The sequence below is a fragment of the Chanos chanos genome, chromosome 5 (assembly GCF_902362185.1).
Source record: "Chanos chanos chromosome 5, fChaCha1.1, whole genome shotgun sequence".
Classification (NCBI taxonomy): domain Eukaryota; kingdom Metazoa; phylum Chordata; class Actinopteri; order Gonorynchiformes; family Chanidae; genus Chanos; species Chanos chanos.
Genome location: NC_044499.1, coordinates 31,707,842 through 31,735,416, shown reverse-complemented (window position 1 = coordinate 31,735,416; position 27,575 = coordinate 31,707,842). Strand labels below are relative to the sequence as shown.

General features: G+C 43.8%; 1 protein-coding gene across 2 annotated transcripts; it reads left to right on the top strand.

Annotated features, from left to right (window-relative positions):
* Positions 1-1,092: 1,092 nt before the first annotated feature.
* On the top strand, positions 1,093-20,742 carry fam53b (family with sequence similarity 53 member B). 2 transcript variants are annotated; one of them, XM_030775592.1, is made up of 5 exons: positions 1,093-1,164; positions 10,438-10,655; positions 11,641-11,701; positions 13,728-14,449; positions 19,619-20,742. In XM_030775592.1, the coding sequence occupies exons 2-5, from the start codon at positions 10,566-10,568 to the stop codon at positions 19,961-19,963; spliced, it is 1,218 nt and encodes a 405-aa protein (XP_030631452.1). In that variant the 5' UTR covers positions 1,093-1,164; positions 10,438-10,565; the 3' UTR covers positions 19,964-20,742. The 2 variants fall into 2 exon arrangements, with proteins under 2 accessions (XP_030631452.1, XP_030631453.1); XM_030775593.1 differs by lacking the exon at positions 1,093-1,164 and adding an exon at positions 1,177-1,289.
* The last annotated feature ends 6,833 nt before the right edge of the window (positions 20,743-27,575 follow it).

The following is a 27,575-nucleotide window of genomic DNA, read 5'->3' as shown; positions in this document are numbered from 1 at the left end:
TCACCCAAATGGGTTCTTAATAGATAATGTGTCACACCATTTGACACCTTCAAGACCAACGACCTCACATAAGGTGTCTTCAGATAGCCAAGACATCTATCTCTCTAAATGAGTTCCTGGCCTTAGACAATGGTGTTTTAGACTGAATTACATGCACTCACGAATTTTGTGTTGTCAGGTTAGTTTCCATGCACTTTATATACGGAGAAAGATTTCTCAGAGGCATGGCATAATTTCTGTTTGGGGCCATGACGTCACAGTTACAGATTGAGTTCTCATTTGAAGAAAGCCCATTTAATTAATGTAATTTTGTAACATAGTTTTGCCACTGGTCAACGTTAAACATTATGTGATTGTTTATGCAACTGTCATAAAAAGTCTTACATATTAGACGGGGGAGCCACACAGACCAGTGACTCTAAAGTTTTCACTGAACCCTCTGGCCTTGCCTTTGACATACTCTAAAATTATGAGGGTGAGGACACATTTGATGACTATTCACAATGAATGTCAAGTTGTCAGTAACACTATGTAGGTCTTTTGGTGTAGTGCCAACCTGAAATGAAAAAGGGAGTGTTCATGGGTGTCACGCACGTTTTGATGGACAGGTCTTGTTGAACAAGGTAAATTTCAAAGATAATCACATGTTCGTAATGTTCATATTACCACAGCAGCATGTATATTCTCTTCAAGTGCATCATCCACGTTATGTTTTCTACTTTATGTACATCAGGCAGATAAAATCAACAATCACACGGGAAAAAATCTTGATCATGTTAGCAAGATAACTCAATGTAATCTCAAGTTTTCCGGTGTAGGTATACTACATCACCTGTGCTTGTGGGGGTGGTTGTAGATCGTAACTTTAAAACTTTGTACAATTATGCCTATAAGATCAAAAATACATGTACAAATAAAATAAATTTACATTTTCTCACTTATATACATGCTTCAGCAATTTGCCAGTGCAATTTGTCTTTCCTCTTGACGTGCACATTTCTATGAACCTCCCCACTAGACAGGACAATGGTTTGTCTGAGAGTGCATAGCTGAAGCGTGTTAGTGTTAGTGTGTGGACAGGCGTCTGGTAGAGTGCATTGCTCGCCAGGGAACCGTCCCCGTGTGCAACACAAGACACAGGGGACCGGGAACATGAAACACTAGGTTTGTGGATCTTGTTTGTCGCGAGTCCTGCGGATGATTTTTTGATAAAGTTAGTTTTACCAACAAACTGTTAACGCTGTCAACTGTTCAACACTCAACTCGAAAAGATGCACTGTATGGCCATCGTGAGTAACTTGCTTTCAATATGACAGCTCCAACTTGTTGATTAGCTATTTCAAACAAGATATTTTCTTTGAAATAGATAGGTTTGCAAATTGTAGACAGCTGAATGTGCCATGTCAGTTAATTCTTTGACTTGACATGAGAGAGCTATGGTTTCCCGTCCAAGGCTGGTGTTTCAGGCACGTAACAGCAACAAGCTAAAGGAACAACAAAGAAAGGAAACTTTTCTTCTGGAGAGTTAGCTAGCAAGCTAACGCCAGAGTATTTTGGGTTAGCTTGCTAGCGGGCTATTGTTTGCCTATGCATGTTTATTGGCTGGCTTTCCAGCCATCACACTGTTGGTGGAACATCTTATAGCTTATTACAAAGAACATTGCGTCCTAACCCAACTATCAGAATTTTACCAGAAGGCTGATTTAATGCAAAGTAAACTTTATGATAACAAGTTCAAGAACTCCTCAGCGAGTAATATCAATTCAGGCGATCTAGTGAGCTACAAAAAGAACTAATCATTGACGGAACATGCAGTAACGTGCACGATTTCGAGAGAACCTGAACAAAGTGCATCCCACAACATCTGAATTAGAGTACGTTCTGTCCGGAATCTCTTGTTACCTACATCTTGTTCCTTGGTATGAGGGGGATCGAGCTCCTTTCTGCTGTCGAGGAACAAAGCTCGTTAGAACTGAACTTTTTTTCTTTCTGTGCATGGTCCCAGGTATTGCTAAATTCGCATGTATTGTAGTTGGCTGCTGAAAGTAATGAGTCATGCGGAGTGAATAGTTTCGGGGGTAAATAAAATGTCTTGGTGATAATACAAAGTCGCCTACATTAAAATAACAAATTCTGGGCCGTAACAAGGCCATGAAAACAAGGCAGCGGAGTTCCTAGCTCTCTTGAGCACCCCCATTCATACTGAGGGGCTCACTTTTCTTTCTCTCTGTCCCCATCTTTTTTTCATCAGTTCTTATGGGTATCTGATTTGGTTCATTAAGTTGATCCGGGACTAGTATTGGCTGATTAACTCAGAACACATACTGCGAAAGTTGGTCATCTTTTTTGCATTAAAATGATTATGATAGGAATTGGCTACTAGGCATCATTTAATGGACCTTTTGTAATGCCCCATTGAAGGCAGCTATGAATTTTGCCATGTCCTGAAATCACTTCACAAAGTTGTCAGTATGCTGCAGTTTGTGGGGTGCATTGGCATAGACTGAAATGGCTGTCATGTTTTGGTGTTCCTCAAGCTGTCATTTTATATTGGGCAGGCAACAGTCCAACACTGAACCATTCTAAGGCTTGTTCTCGCTTCCCAGCTGCTTCTAGCTAGAAGGGCTGGCATTGAAAAGCTAATCCTTTTTGTCAAAGAGAATTCATAAAAATAGCTCCTCTAGGTTTATAGGGCATGCCTACATTTTGTGGATCTGCTCTCATGAATTGTTATTATTGTTTTTTGTTTTTTCATTTTTTTTTTTTTTTATAACTTGTCTTCAGGGCAGAAACTCTTTACGCATTAGTATGAGTGAATTTGCAATACTTCAGTGCCGGACAACGCCAATTTGCTGGCCAACTCCATTTCCTCTTCATAAGAGAGTTCTGGAAAATAACTTTTGAGGGGGTGTTTGTGGTGCTTATTTAGGCGTGACTGGGCAATACACCTAGGCTCTGTGGTGTTAAAAGTCAAAAGGCCCACATTTGGCAGGTTTTGTTAAAACATTGAGTTGAAATGCTGAAGTATTCTCCTAATTACAACAATTCTGGATGTGCAGGAAATTAATATGTGGTTTAATCACTGTATTCAGTATATATTTCTTTAAATCATTGAAATAATCACAATTGTTATTTATAGTTTGTCCAGTTGAGGACTTCTGCTTGTAAAGACATTTTTTGGATGGATTATAAAGTGTATGTAGGACAGATATTACTCTAGAGGCTAATTCTGTTTTATTAATCTGTGTCTGTTTGTTTGTATATATATGTGGTCTTAGTTGGGTGTTTATTTGATATTAAATGTAATTATAGAGCCCAAAGTTTTTCCCCAAAGCCATAAGAAAAAGGCTCATAAAACCTAGTTGGGTAGCCAACACACAATACAACCCCTTTAGAAAAAGCATTTCCACTTTCTCCTTTTCATAGATCAAAATGCACTGTAAAGGACTAGACAAAAGTAAAGGTATCAGACTTTTACACGTGTGATCACGATCTCAGACTTTCTCAGGCTCAAGGAGGCCTTTGCACTTTGGATGCTTTCGAAGCGCCTTGTGCTACGACGCATGCCGCTCACCATTTTATCGTATACATTTACCGTTAAGTAGGTCACTTAATCTCTCTTTCTCTTAAACCATGTGACCTGTAAAGGATAGTTTTTTTTTTTTATTGCTGCAGCTCTGTGAGGCTAATGATCCACTTATATTGAAGGATGGGCGTCTGCATTTTTATTGGCATTGGGAAAACTGATGCTTGTCATCAGATCATTTTAGAATGTGACCGAGAAAGAGAAGTTTGATTGTGCTGGTACACAATGTGTGTAAGTTTATGAAAGGATGAGTCATCCGCACACTGAGAATCGCAACTTGATGATTACTATGAAATAGAAAAAAGGCTGTTTCGGTTTTTTTTGGTTTTTTTTTTCCTCTCTCTTTTCGCTTCCCGTCCTGTGATGTTTTGATTCCGTGTGAAGCAGGTTCCCATAGTGACGAAGCGCCTAAGCAGTTTTGTTGTACAGGTTTAAGATGGCCTGTTCCTTTGGCTTTTAGGAACTTAAAGGTTACAGCATTAGCCTGTTGTTCATCCCCAACATGTTAATGGTCTCATCTTCTTGTCCATTCATTGTGTCCAAATCTTATTATTGAAAACTGAGGAAGGTAAGCTAATGCTTGTGATGAAATCAGACACTATCATCAGTGTTGGTCTATTGGAACTTGCATGTAGAGGATTCAGTTAGATCACAAGATGTCTTTGTTTTGAAACTTCAGAATCTTACTGGATTCTTGAGGTCATGGATCTGCATAGAGATTCGTGCAAAGGCTTCTCATTGCCTGGTAACAATTTAACTGCCAGCTTGTTTCCCCAGTGAGTTTCCAGATGGAACTACGATTTTTTTTTTTTTAACTCAAGTGCCACGGTATAAAGGAACTTTATGGGTGTCCACAAACTTTTTTCTTTCTTTCTTTTTTCTTTCTTTTTTTATTTGAAAAGATCTGGATGCAAGCTGCTTCTCTCTTGTCTCACAGGTATACAGTACCAGTGAATCTGAACTGGCTAATTAAACAGCATGGCCTCTTAAGAGTGAAACAGCCTCTTTGACTCTCTCCTTTGAAATGCACTGACTGGCAGGGCCTTTGTGTTTTGCAGTAACTGGTCGGGACAGCTGCTTGCTTATGAAACCGTGGGTGAGCCCCCCAGTCTACGTCTATTTCTCCCAAGATTTTTGGTCAGAGCATTGTGCAAGCTGACCAGATCAGGTATCCGTGCCTAACGCTGCTTAGCTACACCAAAAGAAGAGAACTTGAATGCACCAGCGTTTTTACAAGTATCTGTTGGTAACATGGCCAATTTGGAAAGACTGCGTTACCCTTGGGTTAGCCTTGATTTATAGATGTGTTTCACAATTGGAAATGTGGCATTCCTTGTGGTCACAAAGCTTGCTGACCTCATAAAGGCCCAAGACTGCAACTGCCTTCTTAGCTAATTTGGTTTGGTTTGGCTCAAAATGCGTCAGAGGGGTCACAGTTAACGTGGGACATACATAACTAATTGATTTACAGCCAGTCTACCACTAAACTTGCTCCATAACCATGCGTGCTTCACTTGGCAGATGCCAAAGAAAGGTCTTTGGGTTTTGTTGTCTTCATTTTTTTCCCTTTCTCCCTCAAGTTTTTTTTCCCCCTCTCCTCTCTCTTTCATGCTTTTGATTTTTGAGGAGATTTATGACTGAGCGACAGTCAGACACCCCGTCATACGTGAATATATAGAGATCGCTGAAGGGTGCACAATAATTATTAAATCTCTTTGAGAATGTCAGAGAGATGAGTTATAGCTCTGCTCCTTTTGGGTGTGCTGTGTTGGGTGTGAAATCTCATATGGAGTTCGTGGAGATCAGCCAACAAATAGGTGTGGGCCTTGACCTAACTGGATGAACACTGGAGCAGTGGTTGGGTCGTTAATGGTTCTTCACCGTCACTGACCAGAGGGTTGATCCTTATTTCAGCAGGCGGAGACGTGCGACTGCCTCCTCTTCCTGTCATGTTCGTTCTTCGTTTATTACCGTTTCCCACAGACGTAGAAGTTGATGCTCCCAGTGAGCTTAGAACATTGTAGAAATTTCCTCTCGTTTCTCTTGGCTTAAAAACGGCTAATATAGCAGAGGCTCAAACTGGTTTTCTTTATCGTTCTCCACATCTTTATGCTTGCACATCTCTCTGCCCCCTCTACTATGTTCTGCCTGCACATCCCACATGGGGAAAAACAAAAAGTGCATTTCATGGAGGAAATCAAATATGGATCATTTACCAGTGTTAACCGATTAAAAAAAACCCAAAACATATCCCACATAAACTTGTCACGCCACACAGTACAGTGTAGACTTAAACTTGCGCTTTTTCTTTTTTTTTTTTTCCCCCTCCTTCAACGGAATTCCTCTGTGTCTCTGAAGGCACACGTACGTTCTTCTGCAGAATACCTGTCAACAGCAGTGGCACGGTTTGATGGGTTGAATTTCAGCCCCCGCGGCCTGTCTCATCTCAGGTGCTCTACAGACGCTCGGCCACAATCCAGAGATTGTTCAGAGCCGAGCGACGTCCTGATCTACAGTACGTGTCCTCTTTGAACTTCAGGGGGCACAAATATTTGGCTCTACAGTAGTGACGGATTAGCATGAGGAAAGCAATCGTGAATAATCTTATTTAAACGTCACTGCCACTGAATTATACTGTTATTACAGAGCTGTTCCTGCTGGCTAGCAGTGCACATCGGGGAGGACAGACTGCACAAACACTACTCTTAGCATTTGTCCCCATCTGGCTCTGTGGCTTTCCTTTGGGTGTTTTTTCCCCAAAGTTTACCTAAGAGATGGCTGTTGCAACTTTCGGCATCCAAAAATAACATGCTTAAAAGGCTCGGGCTGGCCACAGAGGAAATGTGCAACTCCACTGATTGGCCCAAAATGGCACTTCCATCGCAGAGTCATTTGTCACCACCGAGGTTAGGCCAGCTGCAACTCAGTGACATGTGAACAGCCCATGCCCAAGGGGTGGGGGAGGGTGGGGAGGTGATGGAGGGGTGTTCTTCATGGAGGCCTGTGTTTCTCTGCTTGTGATTAGGCCTTTAGCAGTCACGCTGACTGGCGTTTTTCAGCAGATAAGGAGCCGTCGCCCGTCTCTCTGAGAGTTTCTCAGAGATGAGAGATAAGGGTGTTATGTTACGTGAGAAGGGAAGCATCATCAACCAAGGTACATATATCCACAAGTCACAGAAAAGCCCTTTACATGCAGTGTGCAAGAGTGTTTGCAGTGTGCAAATACTCTTATATGGTTTTATTTTGTGGGATTAATTGAGGTGATGTTATGCAAGGGAGCATGAATTCTCTTTTGTCATAATTTTTTTTTTTTTTTTTACTGAACAAGTTCGTTCAGATTTGTGGTGGAAAAAGAACCTGAGGAAAAAGGAAGCACGTTTTCAGGGTTATTGGGACACAGTCAATCATTCATGAACCAGGGCTGATGGATGAAACTGGGTCAATCTGCATTTTTCTTTTCGCCTCTACACTTTGAGGTTGAACATCCAGATCACAGAATGGGCCGTTCTGGAGCCGTGGAGGCAGGCAGAGCTGGTCTAGGAACGTCTGGCTTGTTTGCTTTTCGGCATTCTCATTCCTGCATGAGAAAGTGCCGCCCCTGCCAAAGTCTGTGCCAGTCAGTTTTTTTTTTTTCTTTCTTTCCTCCTTCATTGCAATCTCTTTTTTTCCTCTGTCTGTCAGAGGCCTTTTCCTCCAAATACGCCTCGGTCCCAGACAGGTCCTCAGCATGCTTATACCATGTGGCCAAAAAATGAATGGAGCATGGCTTTAATGGAAGCCACCAAGGTTTGGATCCCTTTATCGTATTGTGATGTTCATGAGAAGCATATGTGGGCTTGTACACAGCTCTCAGGTATGTTCACCTACACACACACACACACACACACACACACACACACACACACGGGAACGAAGCCTCTCGGCTCAAGTCAAACCAAATGCTGTCACTCCAAGCCGTCATTGTACATCATCCCCAAATCAGCTTTACTGTGTCTGTGTATTCCTACTGTTTGAGTTCGAAAAACTACACCAGGTTTGAGTGTTTTCCACAGGTCGTATTAGGCTTTGAACGACAGCAGTTGCCCAGAGGCACTGCAGTTTCTCCGTCTTTCTCGTGGTTATTTGACTGCTGTCACACTTTGTCCTGTTTCCTTAGGGCCCTTTTAAGAGAACATTTTTCAGTTATCACAAAAATGACTGAATTTATATTTTCATTCACCCCAAACGTAGGGGTATTTCCCTTGCATGACTAGTCATTCAGCTTATCGGGAGTAAGCAGTGAGGTAATATGTTTTTACAGCGGTGACTGTAATGATGGCCTATGATGATCGGGAGTTTACCACTGACTTAGCAAATATATTTAGTTATTTTGGATGAACTGTTGCTAAAACATTCAGATAAGGGAAGTGGACTTGTTTGTTTACGGATACGTTTATGTTTTCAACCACACGCAAGTGGTTCATCTGCCCATATGCCAATATGTTTTTATGGAGGAGCCGAAACTTGTTTGGTTTCTAGCATTTCAGGTTTTTTTTCTGGAGAATTTTTCACTGTCTGTAGGTGCATTAGCAGTGAACACAACTGTAATTTTTTGCTACCTAGCATGAATGAATGATGACTTCCTTTACCTGCAGGAACGACCTCCTAAACAAGGCGGCTCTTGTCGTGAGCATGCAGTGCAGGCGACCAGTCATCTCAAGACGCTGAGTCATGGGTCAGAGACAGGAGGAGACCTTAATATCCATTTAGTTGCCTTACTGGATTATTTTCTTATTTCCCAGCATTGAGGTTGTGTTCCCAGCACCCTGATCCTGTGTGTTTTTAGACAGAGCACTCAGCGTGTGATGCTAAGAGTTCAACCACAGGCAGTGCATCCGTGACCATTCCCATGTGGTGTTGTACCAGTTACACTGACTTGGAGAATGCCTTGGCCACCTTACAGATTTTCTGTAACTGCAGTTCTTTTCATTAAGCCACCAACAATAACAGTATGAAAAATGAGTTGACAAGTAGCGTTGACCAGTAAAACAAACTGGTAAGTCTGGTGCAGCGTTCTGTCTGAATTTCCTTCCTTTGGTTGTCAAATGTGGGCTGCACAGACTTAACAGGATGTGAAGAGCAACTCTACAGTATTAGGGGATTATAATAGTTTAGTGACAGCCAGAATGAAGATTATTTTTACACTAGTTAAGGTTGTCAGTCTAACAAATGATACTAGGAGTTTTCTCGGGGACCTTCTCCCCTGCTCTGTGTAGGTTGCTCAGAGTTCTTTGCAGTTTTGTTAACAGCGTTATATTTCATGGACTGTGTCTATTTTTGGCAGGGGTCAAAGGTTCTTCTGGGTCGGTGGTCCATGGCAGACAGTCATCAGTGATATATTAATGCCCTCCAGCAGGCCCAGAATGTTCCGGGCTCTCCATGAGTGGTTGAAACTTCCTTTGATCATGAACTTACATACTCATTCTTTCTGTGTTAGTCTTTTAGCTCCTTATGATTTAAAAGAGCATCTTTTGCAAGACTTTATTTGGGTATGTAATAGATTCTGTTGTTTTGTTTTTTTTTCTTTTCTTAAACCTCATACATTTTGGGCTGGCCCCATCGTTGAAAGATCAACTCTAGTCTTGGACTAAACTGTCTTTTAAATGAAGGCTCTTTGTTCAGAATGTTTCAGAATGACTCCGTTTCGACTGAGTCTAGATTTCATCCTCATCAGAGAAACCATGCTTGGGACTCAGGCTGTGGCTTTATCAACTGTCAATGAAGTGTAAACAATGCAACATCTGTGAAGTTATGGCGTGTCTCTCCGAGGAGCTCTTTCAGAACTGAGCTCAAATCGTTTCCTCTCAGTAAAGCCACTGTAGCCAGTGGTTTGAAAAAGAAGGTCGTTGACCTGCGTGATCAACGACGCTAATGGAAATCATATGGTGCGGGGTCTTGTTTAGCCCTCCTGGGGTCTTGTGATACTTTCTTTACTACCCTTATGTCCCTTTTTCTCATTCCCAGTATTATAGAATGGAACCAGTCTCATGTTTCATCAACTGATTCTTCTCTCTGTCTCCCTCCCTCTTTGTCACTACTTCTCGCCCTCCTCTGTTCTTCCTGTTGTTCTCGTCTTTTAAAAAATGTTTTGTTAACACCAGTAATCAAACATGATGATTAGGAGATCGTTGTAGATCATTGTCTGTCTTTGTATTTCTTCCTTGTTCTCAGGAAAAGGGAATTGTAAAGAGGCTGTTATGATAGAGGCAAGGCATAGCTATTTCCAGCCTCCCTTTAAGAAACTGAGCACATGATTATAACTTACCTTTCAATGTAGGTTTGAAATAAGGCGGGACTCCACAAGGCAGCTTGAATCTGCTTGGCATGACTACTAGCCAATCCAGTGAGTGTGTAGGAGAGAACTGGTTAACGCTTCTCGCGCAGTTATAAAACTGATGATTTGATTCAGTTGATTACATCATATCTCATATAAAACAGACGGGTGATGTTATTCACTTGTTTAGTTACCCTAGGTTACGATCAAAATAGTACATTTGAGCGATAAAATACCCTAATGAATGTGGGTCACATGTCTTCAAACAGTAATTTAACTCTGATCTCTCTCTGGATCAGTAGCCACATTTGTTTGCATCTTGGGTGTTTTTGTGTGTATGTGTATATATGTGTGTGTGTGTGTGTGTATTTAAATAAACTTAATGAACACAGTGTGTTTCCTGCCTCAGCCTGTTCTGAGGGTCATTCTTTGACCAGAGAGACTAAAGTCTCCACCTCCAGCGTTCTATGGTAATTTAATGGTGATGTATCCAGACAATGGTTGTCCGGTAACTCTGGCCATTCTTTTGTGTCCGCAGGGGTGAGGTGACCTCTAGAGAACATTCCAGAAGAAACCAAGGGCCCCTGACATTTATTTGAGTCTCACGCTACACTTGAAGATGGACTCAGACCAATCTTACCTGCACTGGAATGGGTTGTGGCGAAAATGTGTGTTGCCATGGTGATCATACAGACTAAAACACTGGAAAAGAAGGGTGTTGATGATGTAACATCCAAGGAGTCAAACTTGGAGCTGGTAAGATGCATTTGAACTTTGGAACCTTCGCTTATGTAGTGAGGCCATGTTTGTATAGCAAGGCGAGCGAGCCTTCATCCTCTAGCAACAGACGTGTTTTTGTCATTGAAGTGTGCAAACGATTTCTTTCTTTTCATTGAATGGGCCATGAAAATGGGCAGTGTTTACGCTGAAGTCTTAACAGTTTACAAACAATGCGCCAGTGCTCTTTACTTTCCATGAGCTAAACTTGCTGGAAAACTCCAAACCATTGCTTCCCGATTCCACAAACTCTGTGTTTAAATTGGTTACAATGCTACGTTTCCATCCTGTGTTTTTTTCAAAGAGGATGTTTTTGTTATTGTTAGCACGATTCTGAGCATAATGGTTCGAATTGGTATTGGAAGGGCGTGTCATCTGTTTCAAATCTTCCTGGTTAGATTCATTACCTTGGAACTTAAAACTGGTATTTCACAGGGCTGGGCTAGGTCAGGGCTAATCTGAGTCATATTTGACTGCTGAAAATCTCCCTGCGTAACGTGCAGAGAGGAGAAAAATCCCCTGACAGTAACGTGAACTGTCCTTGCCTTGTGCCTCGCGCACTGAAGTCATCCAGCTAGAAATCACCTAAGCCTCCTCAGACCTCACCATTTCAGCTGAAGTAGAGAGCGCAGTCCCAAGTGTAAAGTCAAGAGATGGAAGAACCACTGACATCACACCCTTTAACTTGCTTTTATCGCTCAGAGGTTTTGTTTTTCTAACTGACGGATGATTTACATGTGGTCTACATGACCCATCTTTGTCAGTCACGTTGCTGTTGAAAATAAAGGATGCTGGGTGTTTGGGTTTCCTGTACGATCATGAACGCACGGCAAGTGTAGTGAGCAGCAAAGAAGAAGGGTTTGGGGTGAGGGCCTTTGGGGGGAGGGGGGGGAAGGTGGGAGGGCTCTCTGTAACAGTTTTTTTACAGCTCTTTCCTGACCTGGCCGTCCATGTCTCTCCACAGCGATCGCCGTCGCTGAAGACCATGAGCCAGGGAACGACCCTCTTCACTTACACAGGCATGGGTGAGTGTCTATCAGGGCCTTTTGGAAACTTAAATCAGCTTCTCTGTTTGTGAGCACCACCCCACCCCCCAATCCCACACCGGCCCACCCCAAACCTCTCTCTCATGCTATCAGGTTTCACTCCTTCATTAGGTCTAATTGCTCTAGACGTACACTGCTTAAATGTTCCTCGCTTCACCCATAATTAAGCATTTGTGACAACATCTCTCAGCAGCTTGCAGAGCTGTGTTATGAGTCAGGTGCAGTTAGTTGGAAAGGCAGAGCTGCGCATGTTGTCACCTCTGAAAAAGCGAGACAATAGAGCTGTCTTACACCCCACGCCCCAACCCCACACACATGCACACATGCACACATGCACCACTCAGCACCCCCCCCCCCCCCCCCAGCCAAACATCTGTTCTGTTGTGCTGAAGAGCCTTACACCTGATGGCAGTTAGACATAGTCTCACTGGATCACAGCTGTTCCATTTGTGACAAGTGCACTCGAGGTGAACACTAAACTTTCGCGTCCCGTGGCAAATAACGTTGTTGACTTGGCTTGATTTGCTGTACTGTCTTGTGTTTGCGAGTTTCAGTGATCTGTTAGGTGATTGACTGAAGAGGTATTGTTTTCTAGTTTCCAAAACATCAGAAAGCAGAAAAGCAGAGGTAGAGAAACACAACAGTAGCGCTCTTTGATTCAGAGAAACAAGCGGCACTCAGAACACAGGAAAAAAAAGATCAATAGAGTTTTGTATTAGTGTTAGCCTGGCACCAGATCGCCTGCGCTGGCACGTCACACAAAGCCCACGACGGTGTGCGGCGGGTAATTGTTCCTTTTGTTTCCCTGGAAGCCCACAAAAGGAGCGCTTTTGCCGAATTATTTTTGTTTGTGACTTTCTCCCTCTGCGTACAACGACTTAGATGAAGAACGAGGTCTGTATGCCTGGTCACTCAAATCAAAAGCACCTCCAGGAAATGGCGAAACACTTCCCTCAGAGGTTACAACATATAGATAGATCAAACCATCCGAGCGTGGGGTGCCCCCCAAACTCCTTCCCTCAGAGGTGACAACTCATAGACAGATCAAACCATCTGACCACCGAGAGTTGTGTTTGTTGTACTTTACACCCTCTCTGCCTTTGAGCCTTTTAAATTTGAAGTTGTTCCTTTTTCTTTTTAAAAAAGAAAGAAAGAAAATAACAGATTTCCTGGGTTTCCTGGAACTGAGTCCTGACCCAGATAAAAAGATCGTCCTCTGGACCTGAATGGCATTTGTCACAGTGATGATGGGAAGCCAGATATTTTCTTTGGGTGGATTTTTACTGAGCCTCAGTTGTCAAGGCCTTTTTTTCCTTTCAAAACAATTTCTTGATGCAAAAAAACCCCAAAACCCGTGTCTGAATGGAGTCAGGAGTGCTTTATTTTTGCCTGTTTTTCCAGGTGTAGGAGTACATGACTCAAGCGTTGCTGAGATACGGTATTGGGTCAAAGTAGAGAGTTCATTGAGTTATTAGGGGCGGCCACTCACATGCTCTGAACTGCAGGCCGTTAAAGATGTTGTAGCCTGCAGTGCAACAGGGACCCGTGGCAGCCTGCCACCGACCAGGAGCTGCTATTTCTGGAGCCTTTGTCTCACTAGTCTTTACTGTGCTGCACTTTAACATTGTTTTGTTGACCACCTGCGGGCTTAGGTCCCTCAGGTTCAACCTGTGGCTAGAAACGAGACAGTGCTGTAATGGCTGATCTACTTCCTTCCCAGAAGAACACTGTAGAACGCTGTAACATGAAATGTTTTGTTTGTTTGTTTTTCTTGCAGCATCATCAGAAGTGCTTACAGTTTTACAACTAATAAGCACCCGTGCTGTAGCTACTTAGCCTGCTTAATTATGTGAATTTGTTTTCCTTCACTCCATTGCTCTCTGCTTGGCTGGTGTGACTGCTGTCTTCTTGAATATGATTATATTAGGCATGGGCTTCCTTTTCATGGTGTGAAATCTTAAAAAAACAAACTCAGACTGTGTTTGTGTTTGTTTTCCTGCTGCAGAGACAGGTCTGTGGAGAGATGTGGGCCGTGGCTGTGGAGGGCATCAGCGCCCAGTTGGTTCCAGCTTAGAGAGCTTGTGGGATGGGTTTCCCGAGGCCGCAGGCGCGGCTGGTTCCATCAGTGGCCTTCTTCGAGACCTGAGTCTTAGCGAGACATCTTCCGCCGGAGTCGCCGCTCCGCCCAGCAAACGGCAGTGTCGCTCGCACTCCTGCTCGGAGGAGCTGGCCAGCTGCAGGTCGTCGTGGCGACCGCAGGGTTCCCGCGTCTGGACGACGGTGGAGAAGCGGCGCTGCCACAGCGGGGGCAGCGTCCAGCGTGGCGGTAGCCTGGGGACGTCTTTCGCTCAGATCGGTTTTCCAGCCATGCAGCGGAGCTCCAGCTTCAGCTTGCCCACACGCTCCAACGTGCTGGAGCTGCCCTCTTTCGGCCAGGGCATCCCATTTCCTCCCTTCACCGGCCAGGTCACCAGCCCTTGCTCCGAGCCCCCGCGTCCCCTCTACCTCTCCGACGAACAGATCTGCCTCCCCGAGCCTCGCGGACCCTCGGAGGCTAGCTCCCCAGACTCCACCCCTGAGCTGGATCGGCGAACTGGGCAAGGGGGGCTGGCCAGGAGCCGCTCCCAACCCTGCGTGTTAAACGACAAGAAGATCGGCATGAAACGGAGGAGACCTGCCGACACTCACAAACAGAGGCCTTCACTGGATCTTGCTAAAATGACCCAGGTGAGTGACTGCAGGGGGTAAAAACCTTCAGGGTTCAACGGGGGACTTTGTTTTTTTTCCACTGAAGTGGGAAGATTATTATAATCAGCTGAGATGGGTTGACCTCGTAGTGTTGGTGGTTGGTTTGTTAAAATGTTCAACTTTGATTTTCTTCCCCCAACAATTGTGGCCTTTTTGTTTTGTAATTTGCACTTGTGTGCGATGCTGTTGTGCCACTTCAGTGTTGCGTGGTTTAAACAGGATGTCACATCTTGAGTGTTCCAGTCCAAAAAACCAACTTCTCGTAGATTACTTAGCCCTGCTGTAGTGGCATTTGCACAAGCACAGTCGTGGTTTTTACCATATTAGTCACAGGCTGTGCAAAGACCCTCGCCTTACCAGACACTTTTTAACCCGCTGTCACGTTGGCTCATCATCTCAGAGTCTGAAAATGTTTCTTGTCTGTTCTTTTCACACTTGACGGGCTCCCAACTTCAGGAAGAACCTTTCTGGGTCACCGAGCGAAACCTCACAAAAAAAAAAAAAACCCTTTAACCGCCGAATCCTACGGCCGCCCGACCGCATCCGTCTCTCCGTTCGTCGACCCCTCTTCCAACCCCTCGTCGCTGCTGTATCTTCAATGCCACCCGACGAGCAAACGCCTCGTTTCGACCACACCCTTTGAGCAAAGCAGCTATTCAGGGCAGCGTTGTTTTTTAGATACTATTTCTATGCTCTGCCAACATTTCATAGAAAAGAGAAAGCAGTGAGGGACGGCAGGCCTCTGATCTATAGTCTGGCATTGAACAGGGGGGAAACAGATGGTGCATTGAGACAACGCTGTCTGACTGGTCATCCTCTACTGGGACAGACAAATATGAAGTGACATCACGTCTCTACCATGCAGGGCCAAAAATATTTTTGGCCTGTAAACCATGTTACAGAAGGACAGAGTTATTGGATATGAACGTGCCACAAACACACCAAACATTTTTTTTATGTTGCCTGAGTTATGTGTGTGGTGCCATTCATGTTAGGCTGTTTACGTTTGCATACTCACAAAGGGCCCTGTGATCACTTTTCACTGTTGGATAAAATACAGTTGAATGTTAGCCTCAGGCAAAAGCTATGCACGAAAGTGTGTGGTCAGAGGGAACCAAAAGATCTGTTCTACCGCAGCAAGAGTGTCTGCCTGCACTGTCCTGCCATTAGCATTTATACATTTCTGAAGTTCCCTGACTCTATGACATTTGAAGATAAATTTTTTTTTTTTTTTTTTTTTTTGGAAATTGCAGTTTGGAATTTGACTTTTCATAAATCAAGTTGTAAGTATTCTGGTGTGTGAAGTCTGAGGGTAGTCGTAATTTACAGAGCAGCGGGTGTCAGACCTGATGCAGCTGGGCGGCAGCAGCAGGAGCAGGATTTTAGGTGATTAGATTCAGTGAGTCTGTGGTAAAGACAGCACAGGCACTGCCACTGTTTATTTCACTCCTAAGACTTTGTCAGTGTGACTTCTTCATACTTATACTCTTAGGAGACACATTCTTAATTATAACGATGCCCTTCCAGATAGGCAGTGTGCAGTTTTTCTTTTTCTTTTTTTTCTCGTTTTCCTTCCTGAATGAACAAAACCTTTTGCATTTGACCCAGTCATTTGTTGAGAAAATGGCTATATAATCCTGAAAGGGTTACCTCAGGAGGGCTGAACTGATGGAAGTCAATCTGTAACCCCTGCTGTTCCAGGTTTTCTAGGCACCAGATCGTACTAGCTCATGATCCCAGTAATATTCCATTAACATGCTTGCCCAAATCCTGACGCGCCCTATCAACACACATATCCTCTCCTTCAGGATCACACACACACACACACACACACAGGCAGACACTTCTATCTCTCGGTCACATTGTCGTAAACAGGCCTAGCCTGGTCTTGTAGAATGTTTCACTGTGTTACTTGAGGGATTGGATTTGTGATAATGTGTTTCCTGGTGATTGTTAATGACTACCTGCCCCCCCCCCCCTTTTATTTTGGGGGGGGGGGGGGTGGGGGGGGGGGTTAATTACCTCTGTTGTGTGCTCTTTCACGACTGTGTATTCATTGACCTTTGTTGGAATGTAGAATTACTGGAAATCAAAATTATGGTGCTGCCAGATTTCATCAGATATTGTTGGTTGTTGCTTGAAATCTGTATGGGTTCAAAGCCTTGTCGAAGTCTGTCGGTCCTGATTTGGGATCAGTCCTCCTGTTCTGTGCCAGTCGTGATGTTCTTCCTCCAAAACGGCATCATTTAACTGGGTCAAGTGCTAAGGGTATAAATTGAGCATGTCTGAAGTGACCATTTTCATTTTGGACTTTGAACCTTTCTGTAGTTTTACCTTAATCCTTTTGTTGACTGCAACTTGCGTCGAAAGGTAGCTCATGAAAGAATAAAAGGAGTTTTAAAGCACGTGGGCTTGTACGTAAAGAATTTGCACGGATGTGATGTCCTTATGTGTTTGCTGGGCATCATGTTTCTAGATGAAAAATTTTATTGAACTCCTTTTGTTGGAATCAGCTTGCCGATCACCAGAGGAAGCGCTCAGATTTGCGCAGAGGAGTTGATGTTGACCTTTTGACAGACCTTCAAGGTCAGTTCCTGTTGCTCCATTTGTTCTGAGAACATGGTGGTCACTGTACTGTTCAAATTTGTGTTGTCATAAAAATGTTGCAAGACATCTGTGTGTCGCTGTAGGCCTATCAGTTAGCCCCAGTAAGGCCAAACACTCTGAGTTGGCAGTGGCTTAAGTGGTAGGGGAATCGGCCTAAAAACCAAATGGTTGCTGGTTCAAACCCCAGGCATGACAGCACACTGCCGGTGCCCCCCTGAGAAACGTACTTAACAAGGTGCGGACCACCACCCTCTGACAGAGAAAGCCAGAACTATAATTTGCTCTGAATAAGCATCAGCTAAATGAACAAATAGCATAAAATCGAATTGGAGCTTTCGTGAGAAGCCTCAATGGGGGAAAAATAGAAAGCTCCTCTGTTTTTTTTTTTTGGAGTGCTTGTGGGTTTCACCCTTTAAATATGCCTGAACTTGCATCATGGTTGGGCACATCTTCACCTGTGTGTTCCCCCGTGGCCTTTTCCCTCTCCGGTGCCATCTGAGGTTTTCGTGACTGTGGTGATGTTGATAAGCCTAAAATGGAGCTTAGGCTTAAATGACTCACTTGGCCGTAATGACATTTCCCTTAATCACACCACACATGGAAACTCCTTCAGCGTCTCCCAGCGCTGCACTATTTTTATGTTTCTAATAGATTCCTGGAGAAATCTACGTGACTGAATAATTGAATAATGAGAATCCAGCCAAAATTCAATCCTCCAAATTCAATTTATGACTTTGTTTCGATTTTATTTTATTTCTTCTTTTTTTGATAAAGTGTTAAATACTTATTTAATTTACAGAAGTAGGGCATGTCTTATTTGTAAGCTAGATCAAACGATTTACATGCTTCGTCGCTAAAGCTCAAAGATCTGGGTTTTGAAGTAATTTGCATAGAAAGTACACGAGTTCTAAAAAGAGCATGAAACCGAAACTTCCAAAGGAGCACTAATGTTTTTGGTTCTTGGTTTGCTTCAGAAAATGGCACCAGCACAGTGGATGTGTATGAAGGCACTGTTCAAAGCTAGTGTTTGTAGTAAACACATTTCACAGAAACCAGGATACTTGTTACTATCAGCCAGTATCTATATCAGAATCAGTATTCGTCAGTACCTCCTTGTAAACAGCAGGGCCTTGCTATTCTTTCCCTCTCTCTCTACTTATCTCTGCATTTTTCTCTTTCTCTCTCTCTCTCTCTCTCTCTCTCTCTCTCTCTCTCTCTCTCTCTCTCTTTGGATGAGGATATCCATTTTCCAGTCCACCCCCACCCTTCCTTTCCCAGACTTATTCACACATAGCGACCTGTCTAAACACATTACATGTGTGCATGTGTATTCTCAACATCTGTCATGTCTTTTGTATGCAGGGAGGCCCACAATGCTCATACATGCATTACGTAAGAGTCCAGTGGCTAGTCCTTACGGGGGTTTGGACATTTGTACTTTTACTCCTTGCGACCCCTTCCACGCACACGCACGCACGTGCACACACACACACACACACTCAGTCTCTCTCTCTCTCTGTCTTTCTGGTGGTCATGCTTGAAGGACAGCTGTCCAGTGCTTAGTCCTTCACTAGAAGGCTCTGTGTGCCCTCTGCTTAAACCCAGCTGTTTCTCTCTCTCTCTCTCTCTCTCTGGTGCTGCTCTGTGCCTGTAAGAGAGCTGTTTTGCAGCGTTCACATGGCTCTGTGAATGGATGCACTCATTGTTCTGAGCAGTACCAGTGCCTGAGGATTACAGGGCTGAGTGAAGTCTGCCTGCTGCTATCTGGACAAGGGCTTTGGCCGATCCCCGTGGGGACCAGCTCCAGTCCAGAACTCCCAGTTCAGCTGCAGCAGTTGTCCCAACACGTAATAAATGGTCTGAACGACTCTACTGAGTCAGTTAAGCCTTACTTTCTCCCCCCTATGATTGCTCTTGCTCACTGCTGGCTGAGCCATCTTCAAAACCAGCTCTGTAGAATGTAGGCAATTGTATATGTTAACAAGTGCACACGGTGGTCATGTTTTTTTCTGTTGTTTTTTTTTCCCTACAGTGGGTCCAACTGCTGAGTTTAGGCCTCAGTTGAAATTGAAAGTGTGTGTATGTGTGTGCGTGGGGGGTGGGGGGGGGCACTGTGCATGGTGGAAAAACGCGTCTTGATTTACAAAGCAAATATTCTGTCACTATGGCAACCGACTCTGACCGTGGCTAATGTGCTTGCATGGGACTGCTGCAAGCAGTGAGAGAAAAAAAAAACACACAGCCCCCACCTCTCCACTCCACTCCACTCCGCTTTGTTGCTATTTAAATACTGTAAAAATGTGCATTAAGGTTACTCTCCCATACTTTAAAAATGCTGTCTGAGTTTCTCTTATGAGGATAATAAATGTGCGCATTGTGACACTGTGGGTTAGTTTCCGGTAAGTTCTTGAGGTTTTTCACATTCATGTTGAAATGTGAGCCATTCTTTCGAAGTTCATCTAGGCTGAATGCTTCTTGCCTAATATCAAGCGAGTTAATTAAAAATCTTCTTTTTCTTTTGTTTCCTCCCCCCTTGCACAGAAACTTCCAAATTTCCACAGTCTTAGCTGTCCTGGGATTACGAGTGACGACGGCTGCCAGTCAAGCCACACCCGGCCCACTTTTGACAGCGCAGACCGGCTGGATTTTTCCTCTGTGTGTGATCAAGGGACAGAACCTCACCTGGACACAGAGGAGGAGCAGGGAACCAGCGAGGAATCAGTCATCGATGAACAGGAAGGGGACATTTCCTCCTACTCGGATTTGATGCCCGGGACGGCCAATGGAAAGGAGCGCGAACAGTTGTGGGCGGGACTATGCGGGACGAGGAGAGATGTTTATCAGCTTGGTGGCGAACTGGACATTGAACAGATTGAGAGGAACTGAGAGAATGAGATTGTTAGTAGCCTAAGTTGAAGTGTAGTGAGACGTTGGAACGCTAAAGCATGTGGGGAAAAGTTGGATTAACTCAGGTTGAAGCTTGTGATGAGGGATCACCGTGAAGGTTGGAGGATCTCGAGAAGATCTCTCAGGGTTAGCGATTCAGAGATGAGTGCTGGGAATGCCTTTTCTCTCTCTCTCTCTCTCTCTCTCTTCTCTGGGCCATTGCTTGACGTTGGGTGCAGATTGGATATCGTGGCTTGTCAGCATTTGGAAAAGGAGGAAGCATTAGGAATCTCAGTTGTATGTTCTCAAAGTCTAGATCAGTTCTTAGCCTGAATACCTTAATGTACTGAATGTGGAGCGAATAGACCTTTAGGGTTTTTTTTGTTGTTGTTGTTTAAGGAAAAAAAAATTCCAGCACCAAGCTTGGTGCTAAACGCTTCTGTTGATGACGTTTCCTCCGAAAGTACAAAGGTTCACGATGACATGAATGGAAAAAGGAGAAAAGATGAAGAAGGAAAGAAAAAAAACAAAAACCTTTGAGAACTGCACATGGTGGCTTTGGGTTCCTCCTTGACCTTTAAATCAGAGTGATCATGCATCCAAACACGAACACACACACACACACACGCACAAAAGACATGGGCGTCAAACTTAACACAAATAACATAACAAGACAGTTGAACTGATCTTTTTTCCCCCCACTGGTGAAACAAGCTAATAGAATTAATTCTCTTTTTACAATGTGTAACTACAAAAAGAAAAAAAAGAAAAAAAGCAAAGTGAAATGTACGTATTTCTATATGAATAAACACCATTTTAAATGTGTTTGTAAAATGAGTAGTGTTTTGCATTTCTTGTGGAAATAACTTAGAAACACCTCTTTGTGAGTATTATTTAAGCTAAATGCTCATGTGCTTTGTATGTGTTGGTTCTCATGGATGGCTGGCTAAATAGTCACACTGCAGTGCTCTGTGTTTTATGTCTGGTTGAATTGGTTAGTGTGCAAAACAAGTGGGCTAGAGATTGAGAGAGTGTGAACCCTGAATGATGGAACCTCGGCCTACAGAGTAACCCTGAATCTGTGGGAGTCCTAAAGCTTTGGGACGTGTGTGTGTGTGTGTGTCTCACAGAGAGAGACTGCTGAGGGGTCTGATCTTTTTTGGATCTTTCTCTCTCTCCCTTCACTGTGAGACAAAAGGGGCTTTTTCTGGGCTGAGAGGGGAGAGAGAGCACGGTAACACAGGGGCACCACTCTATGTGGGACATGTGTCAGACCTGCTGCTGCTGCCCCCCAGCCCCCCCCAACTCCCAACTCTGTGTGTCTTTCTCGCCCTGTTTGTTTTCTCCCTCGTTCTCTGCCTCTGCCTGTGTGTGTGTGTGTGTGTGTTAATTTGTGTGTTCTTTCATTTGTGAGATGTGTGGGTTTTGAAGCCACTTTGTTATAGTTTCAGACTTGCCACAACATCAGTTACTCTATCCTCACGTTCCGTGTTGGGGCACTTTCGAAATCGTGTGCGTGTGTGTGAGAGAAAGAGTTGACTCATGTCTCTCTAGGCTGTCACCCAAAACAATAGCAGTTGCCTGAAACTACACGAAATTATTTTCTCTTTTTTCTAATTATAAGGGGTCAAACTTGTGGTGAAAAGCTTGTGTTTCTATGCATTCTCCAGTCACTATGGTGTTTTTTCCTGAGTCTGCACAAGCGGCCCTTATAAGCCCAGTGGAACCAGTTGCTGTAACTACCACAGGAGGAAACGAGCTAACAGAAACTTGTAAAAACTCTGTAAGGCGAGTGCAGCTGAAGCCTTTAATCAAAACAGTGAGGGAAGGGGAACTGAAAAGAACCTGTGTGTGTGTGTGTGTGTGTGTGTGTGTGTGTGTGTGTGTGTGTGTGTGTGTCCAGAACAGGACGTTCACCCTACTTTCCACATCACTGAGAAGTCTGAGTGCTGTAAAAATGGGTGTTTGTGGCATTTTGCACATGTGAAACAGTGTGTGTCTGTGTACATTCTCACTAACTGAAGCGATAATCACACATTACATCAGGCCGGAGGTCAAACATTTCAAGTATTTCAGTGATTGAGTAACTGCATGTGTTTCATAAAAGCATAATTATTGGAAGCTCGTTGCAACATTGCAGCTTTCTAAATGCATTCGTGAGGTATGAGTTCCAAACAACAACAACAACAAAAGTTTACGAGGATAACTCATACAAGGCACGTTTTTCCACACTCAGGCCAGATGTATGTCGTGGGAAAATCCGTGCTGTTGCCTTCGGCTTAGTCTGGCTCACATGAGTGAGAGAGCGTTGTGTACAACAGATGTGTAATGCAACTCAAAATTGCACACCAGTCGAGCAGTGAAGCGGCATCAGCTTCGAGAAAAAGAGTAGCCTTTAAGAAATAACAGCGTTTTCTGTAGACTCTCTAGAACAGGCCCGGGGTATTCCTGGGGGGAATTGAGTGTAGGCGGGTATATGGGCTGATCAATCTGCAAGTCAGGTTTATTTAATGAGTCCTCAAACTCCTGTTTTTTTAACAGGCCTGTGCTCACAGAGGTCCTTAGGTTATGACTGAAGGCAGCCCAGCTGTAGAGGGTAACAACGTTTCTTCCAAACACATCCACAATCCCAAACACTAAGCATGCCGTAGCTCCTGCTTTGTGTCTCTGTACACCAGTCCATGTCTGTCTGTCTGTCTAGCACTGCTACACTGCTGTGGTTTGGTGTATGGAGAGACTACCCAAGCCTGGTGTTGAATAAATGCAAACTCAGGCTTTCCAGTGAAATCCAACCCCCAAGGTCTTTGTAGAAGGCTCCCTGTTCCCTAGACGACCGGACTTATGGGATGTACATGTTACCTCCACACTGCCTTGGAGGTCTAGCCATAAATGAGACAGGAGGTTTTGTGTGGCTGGATTGTGCCATGCTATATAATACACGTAGTGAAATTCCAAAGGCTACTTTTTTTTCTTTCTTTTTTTTTTAATACCACTGGCTGAAATGTTAATTTGGCATTTGTGGTGAATCCCAGCTTTCACTCCCTTGTGAAACAATAATTCAGTCAGTTGCTTCAGGATGTAAATAGGGGTTGAATGATTTAACCAAGGGACTGAATGGGTGTGATTTAATAAATGTCTTCCACTCTTTCGTGATGGTTGTGTATGACTATTTCTTTATAATCGGATGAAATTTAACGTTACACAACCAGCTAGTCCAAGCATGTCGTTCTGTGATCTAATAAAACAGAGGAAATCTCCCCTACCTTACTTCTGTTATGATTAGGTGTCAATATTTGAGATGCACTTTTGGTTCGGAGTGGATTTATGGCAATTGAATGGCTGGATTACGTGGTTCATTCCCTCCCTAAAAAAAGAAAAAAAAAAAATGATGTGCCGTGCTTGCAAATGCTATGTCCTTTAAACCTGGCTATGACAGAGGACACTCCCTTTGACTTGAGGCTGGCTTCACAGGACTAGCCTGCTCATGCATGGCTTTGGCTTGAGGGACACATTGCCCTGCCCTGTTTGATCCTTGAAGGGGGAGGGAGAGGGCGGCGAGGGTTTTTTTTGTCCTGGAGCTGTCCCCATCAGCAGAGGATTACTGGAGCCTGAGTGTGAACATGGAGCCTGAATGGTGTTCCTTTACGGTCAGGAACCAGACACCTCTGTGAGAAACTGAAATACTTGACTCTGGAGTGCGGAGGAGTGTCTGTCAGCAAGCTATTGTGCAAAGAAGGAAGAAGAAACCACTACTAACGCTAGGTTTTATGCTAGGCTCTATTGCTAAAAACACTGTACTATGAAGTAGAGAACCGTAGAATAATCTGAAAGGTGCTCTCATCCCGTAAAATTCGAACCTTTGACTTGTTCCACTCCCTTCACCTTTACTCCCTCTGGCACTGATTAAAGTCTCAGTATCACCCGTGGTGTTTTTGCAGCGTGTAGGCCGGCCCATATCCTGCGTGTAACAACAGTCCCATGGCTTGGTGGGTTATGGAGGCGATATCTGTGCTGGTGCGAAGTTGGTCGTAAAAAGGGAGGCAGGGTTACTTTTCCTCACTAACGGCACGAGCAAACTGAAGTGGCAGCCAGTCCTCCCACACTATTGACTGTTACTCCAGCTGCTCTTCAGGAAGGCAGAGCGGTGACAGCAATAAGGAAAAGCAAGCAAGACTGGCTGCTGAAAGCAAGGAGTCTCCCCTGACAAAAAAAAAAAAAAAATCCAGTCGCTTACACACACACACACACACACACATTAGAACAGCTAAAGACCAGACACAGGTCTGAACTCATATATACCGTTGCTATGGATTACCAGGCTCCCTCAATTGCAGGTGTGTTGGCGTGAGCTGGATGAGCTGATCCTCCATTTCCTGCAGATCGAGAAGTGCTTAAATGGACGTGGGGCATTTAAAATGTAAACTGGCAAGATTTCAGGTTTGTCACATGACACTGGTATTCAATGAGAAAGTTGTTCTAAAGGGGATATATTCTGAAGTAGGATTAGCTAGATCATAATGAGAGAGACTTTTGATTTTTAAGTCTCCCCAGCGAATCTATAAATCCTGCTTTTGAAGTGTATACTTCTTGGTGTAATTTCAAACTTACCGTGTGACTGTTCACCCCAACTCTGGAAAAGAGCTCTGCTCTCAGGAGACTACGCCAATCTGTTTGTTTTACAGATTGGCCTCAGGAAAACCTCGCCGTGAGGGAGAAGCTAAAAGATGACGTGTGTGAGAGAGAGAATAGCTGAAGTGTGAAGCACAGATTCGGCCACTGATGGACCACGCGCTGTGCTCCTGCAGCTCTTATGGCTGTGTTACCATGGCAATAGAGCGAAATGTAAACAGAACCATGACGTGCGCTGTAGAATTATCCTCCCCGTGACACCCCTGTAACACTTACTGCTGCCTCCTGACTGCGCCCCACCCCCACCCCCACCCCCAGCCCCACCCCCAGCCCCGAGGTGTCAGTCATTCTGAACAGGATATGACATAATCTTTAAGGGTCTGTAAAGTAAGACAAATGTACTTGTGTGGCAGTGTAGCTCATATAGTGTCTGTCTGTATACGTGTTTGCAGATACACTGTTTTAAACTTCAGTTATGTTTAATCAGCATCTTATCGTTTGAACATGGGGTTAATCAGAATGTTATCTAATGAGAGTTACTGATTATTCATACTGAGACATAAACCCCTAACTATGTTGGCAGCGTCAGAGGCATGTGAATCGGTTTCTCAGTAGTGAGGTTTCCAACCCTCAGGCCAGGGCAGAGAACTCATCAGCATCACAAAGCTGAAGTGAACAATATTACTGTATCACTTTTCCAAGTCCATCAGTCAGTGAGTCAGACCAATGAAAATGCGGTGTTACCCCCACCCCTTGTAAAACAGGCTGTGTCATAACGTCTCTTTTCATTCACACCGTATCAAAGGACAGATCGCCCTCTCCCATATCAGGTTTATTGTCAGGGAGGGCACTTACAACATCAAAGTCAGGACAAATACCGTCAAAATAAACGCTAACTTGATACGGACCCGACAGCTATGTCTCATCATGGAACTGGTCAAATTCAATAACAGCTTGCTAATGCTCAATGCACCCAGCCAGATGGTTTGACACATGTAAACACACACATCATAATAACCATGGAGTGGAGTTCTTGATAATGATTAACGTTCATTAATCACCGTGTGCTTGGGCTGCTGTGGTAGGTGGAGGGTTTCAGAAACAGAGGTACCACGTTGTCACGTCTCTGGAGCAAAAGGCATCACCAAAAGGCATAATGGTAATGGACAGATAAAGAGCAGACATTCACACACCCCCCAGAGCTGAGTCAACATCGCCGATGCCTGACGTGGGATTTGAACCGGCAGTTCCCAAAACTCTAACCCAACAACTCACTTCCGCGAAACTCCCTATATGCCCAACGGTGCCAATCTGACTGTGAGGTAGAAAATGGTGAATAAGGCACCAGTCCAAACAAGTCTTGTGGGAAATCTAGTGCAGGAAAAAAAACTGGTGTGGGAAAAATATCAAAACAAAAACAAAACCTGCATATCACCCAGAAGGGACAAAATGTCACTCACACGGCGCTAAGCCTGGGAACCTCTACAAGCTTATGGCCTATGATATGACCGCTACAATAAGAAATAATAACGACAATGTCACGAGACTACATCAGATTTCAGTGTTTGTGGTAGACCTTGGGCTTACAATGAAGCACTGAAGAAAAAAACTGGAGAGAAAAAAAAAAAGTCCCTTTTCTGTGTACGCAGATTAAAGAAAATTTGCGAATGAGTGTTGAGTAAGAGGTTCATACTTGAAACAGTTTCACAAACACACCGCCAATGCCCTGGGTTGTAAGTTGAGCTTGATGAAGCAATGTTTCGTTAGGGTCTCTGGGATTTCATTACACATAATTCCCTCAATAAACTTTGTGCCCTAGTCAGGTATCAGTGAATTATACCAGAGCAAACTCTATAAATCAATTCAGTTTAGCGCTTTTGTTTGCAGTAAAGCAATACGTCAAACATACCATATACAGACATGAGAGAAAGAGAAACACAAAAATACATTTCATTTTTTTTTTTACTTCAGAGGTTTAGAAACAACTGAATCAGTAAACAAACTAAAACAAATCAGTTCATTGTCACATGGTACTGTTTGTAGAGAAATCTGAGGCAAAGGTTTTTAGCTACACTAATATGCACTTTCTCCCCGTAATCTGTCTTCCATTTATATGCAAAGGATCATGAACACAATGAAAAGAAGTTAACCAATCATGGCATACCATTAAACAAGATGTTTATCGTCTTCACACACACACACACATACATTTCCCAAAGAGCTTTAGCCAATTAAATGCCGACATACTTCCAAGTGTATTGTGCAAAAAAATGGAGGAAGAACTTGTTTTTTTCCACATTAGTGAAGGACCTACATCATCCTTCTAAAAGGTTACATTAGACCCAGATCCTTCCTAAGACGTCAGGTAGCAGTCTGAGGGAAAAAAAAAACAAAAAACAAAAAGCAAGGCAATAAACATCAGTATTAAAGAGAGTAGACGGCTCATCTGAAAAGCATTTTAATCAGATCTAAAGAGCATTCTGCTCATGCTTTGTGGCATTTGGGATATTTCCATGACAGCCACTTGAGAGGTTATTAAGAGATGGTTTTTGTTACACTGCTGCCTCCCATCTAGGGAAGGTTTTGACCCTGTCTGCCTGTGTGATGATGTATCTATGTAGGTGTGTAGAGCAAACAGTTTCTTTGTGTGTGTTTATTGGGATTACAGGTACAGTATATGCCTCCTTCAAGAGAACTTGGCTGTTTAAGACTTAAAAACCTAGTGTCGGATATGACCCACTTCTGGATCCTCAGAGGGTCTGAAGTGTTTGCTGGTTTTCACATTTTAGAAAACAATCGTGCCATTTGTGAAGATGCAAAAGTTTCTGTGTCAGGGAGGGTTTTTCTCCCCCGGTGACAGTCCTGGGTTTTACTAAGTGAAAACCCCCATTCACCAGAGACGGTCGGTGTTCCTGTTGACTGCTCACAGGATAAACACACACATCTGGTTTCCCAAGCCCAAACAACTGTTGACCCAAAAAAT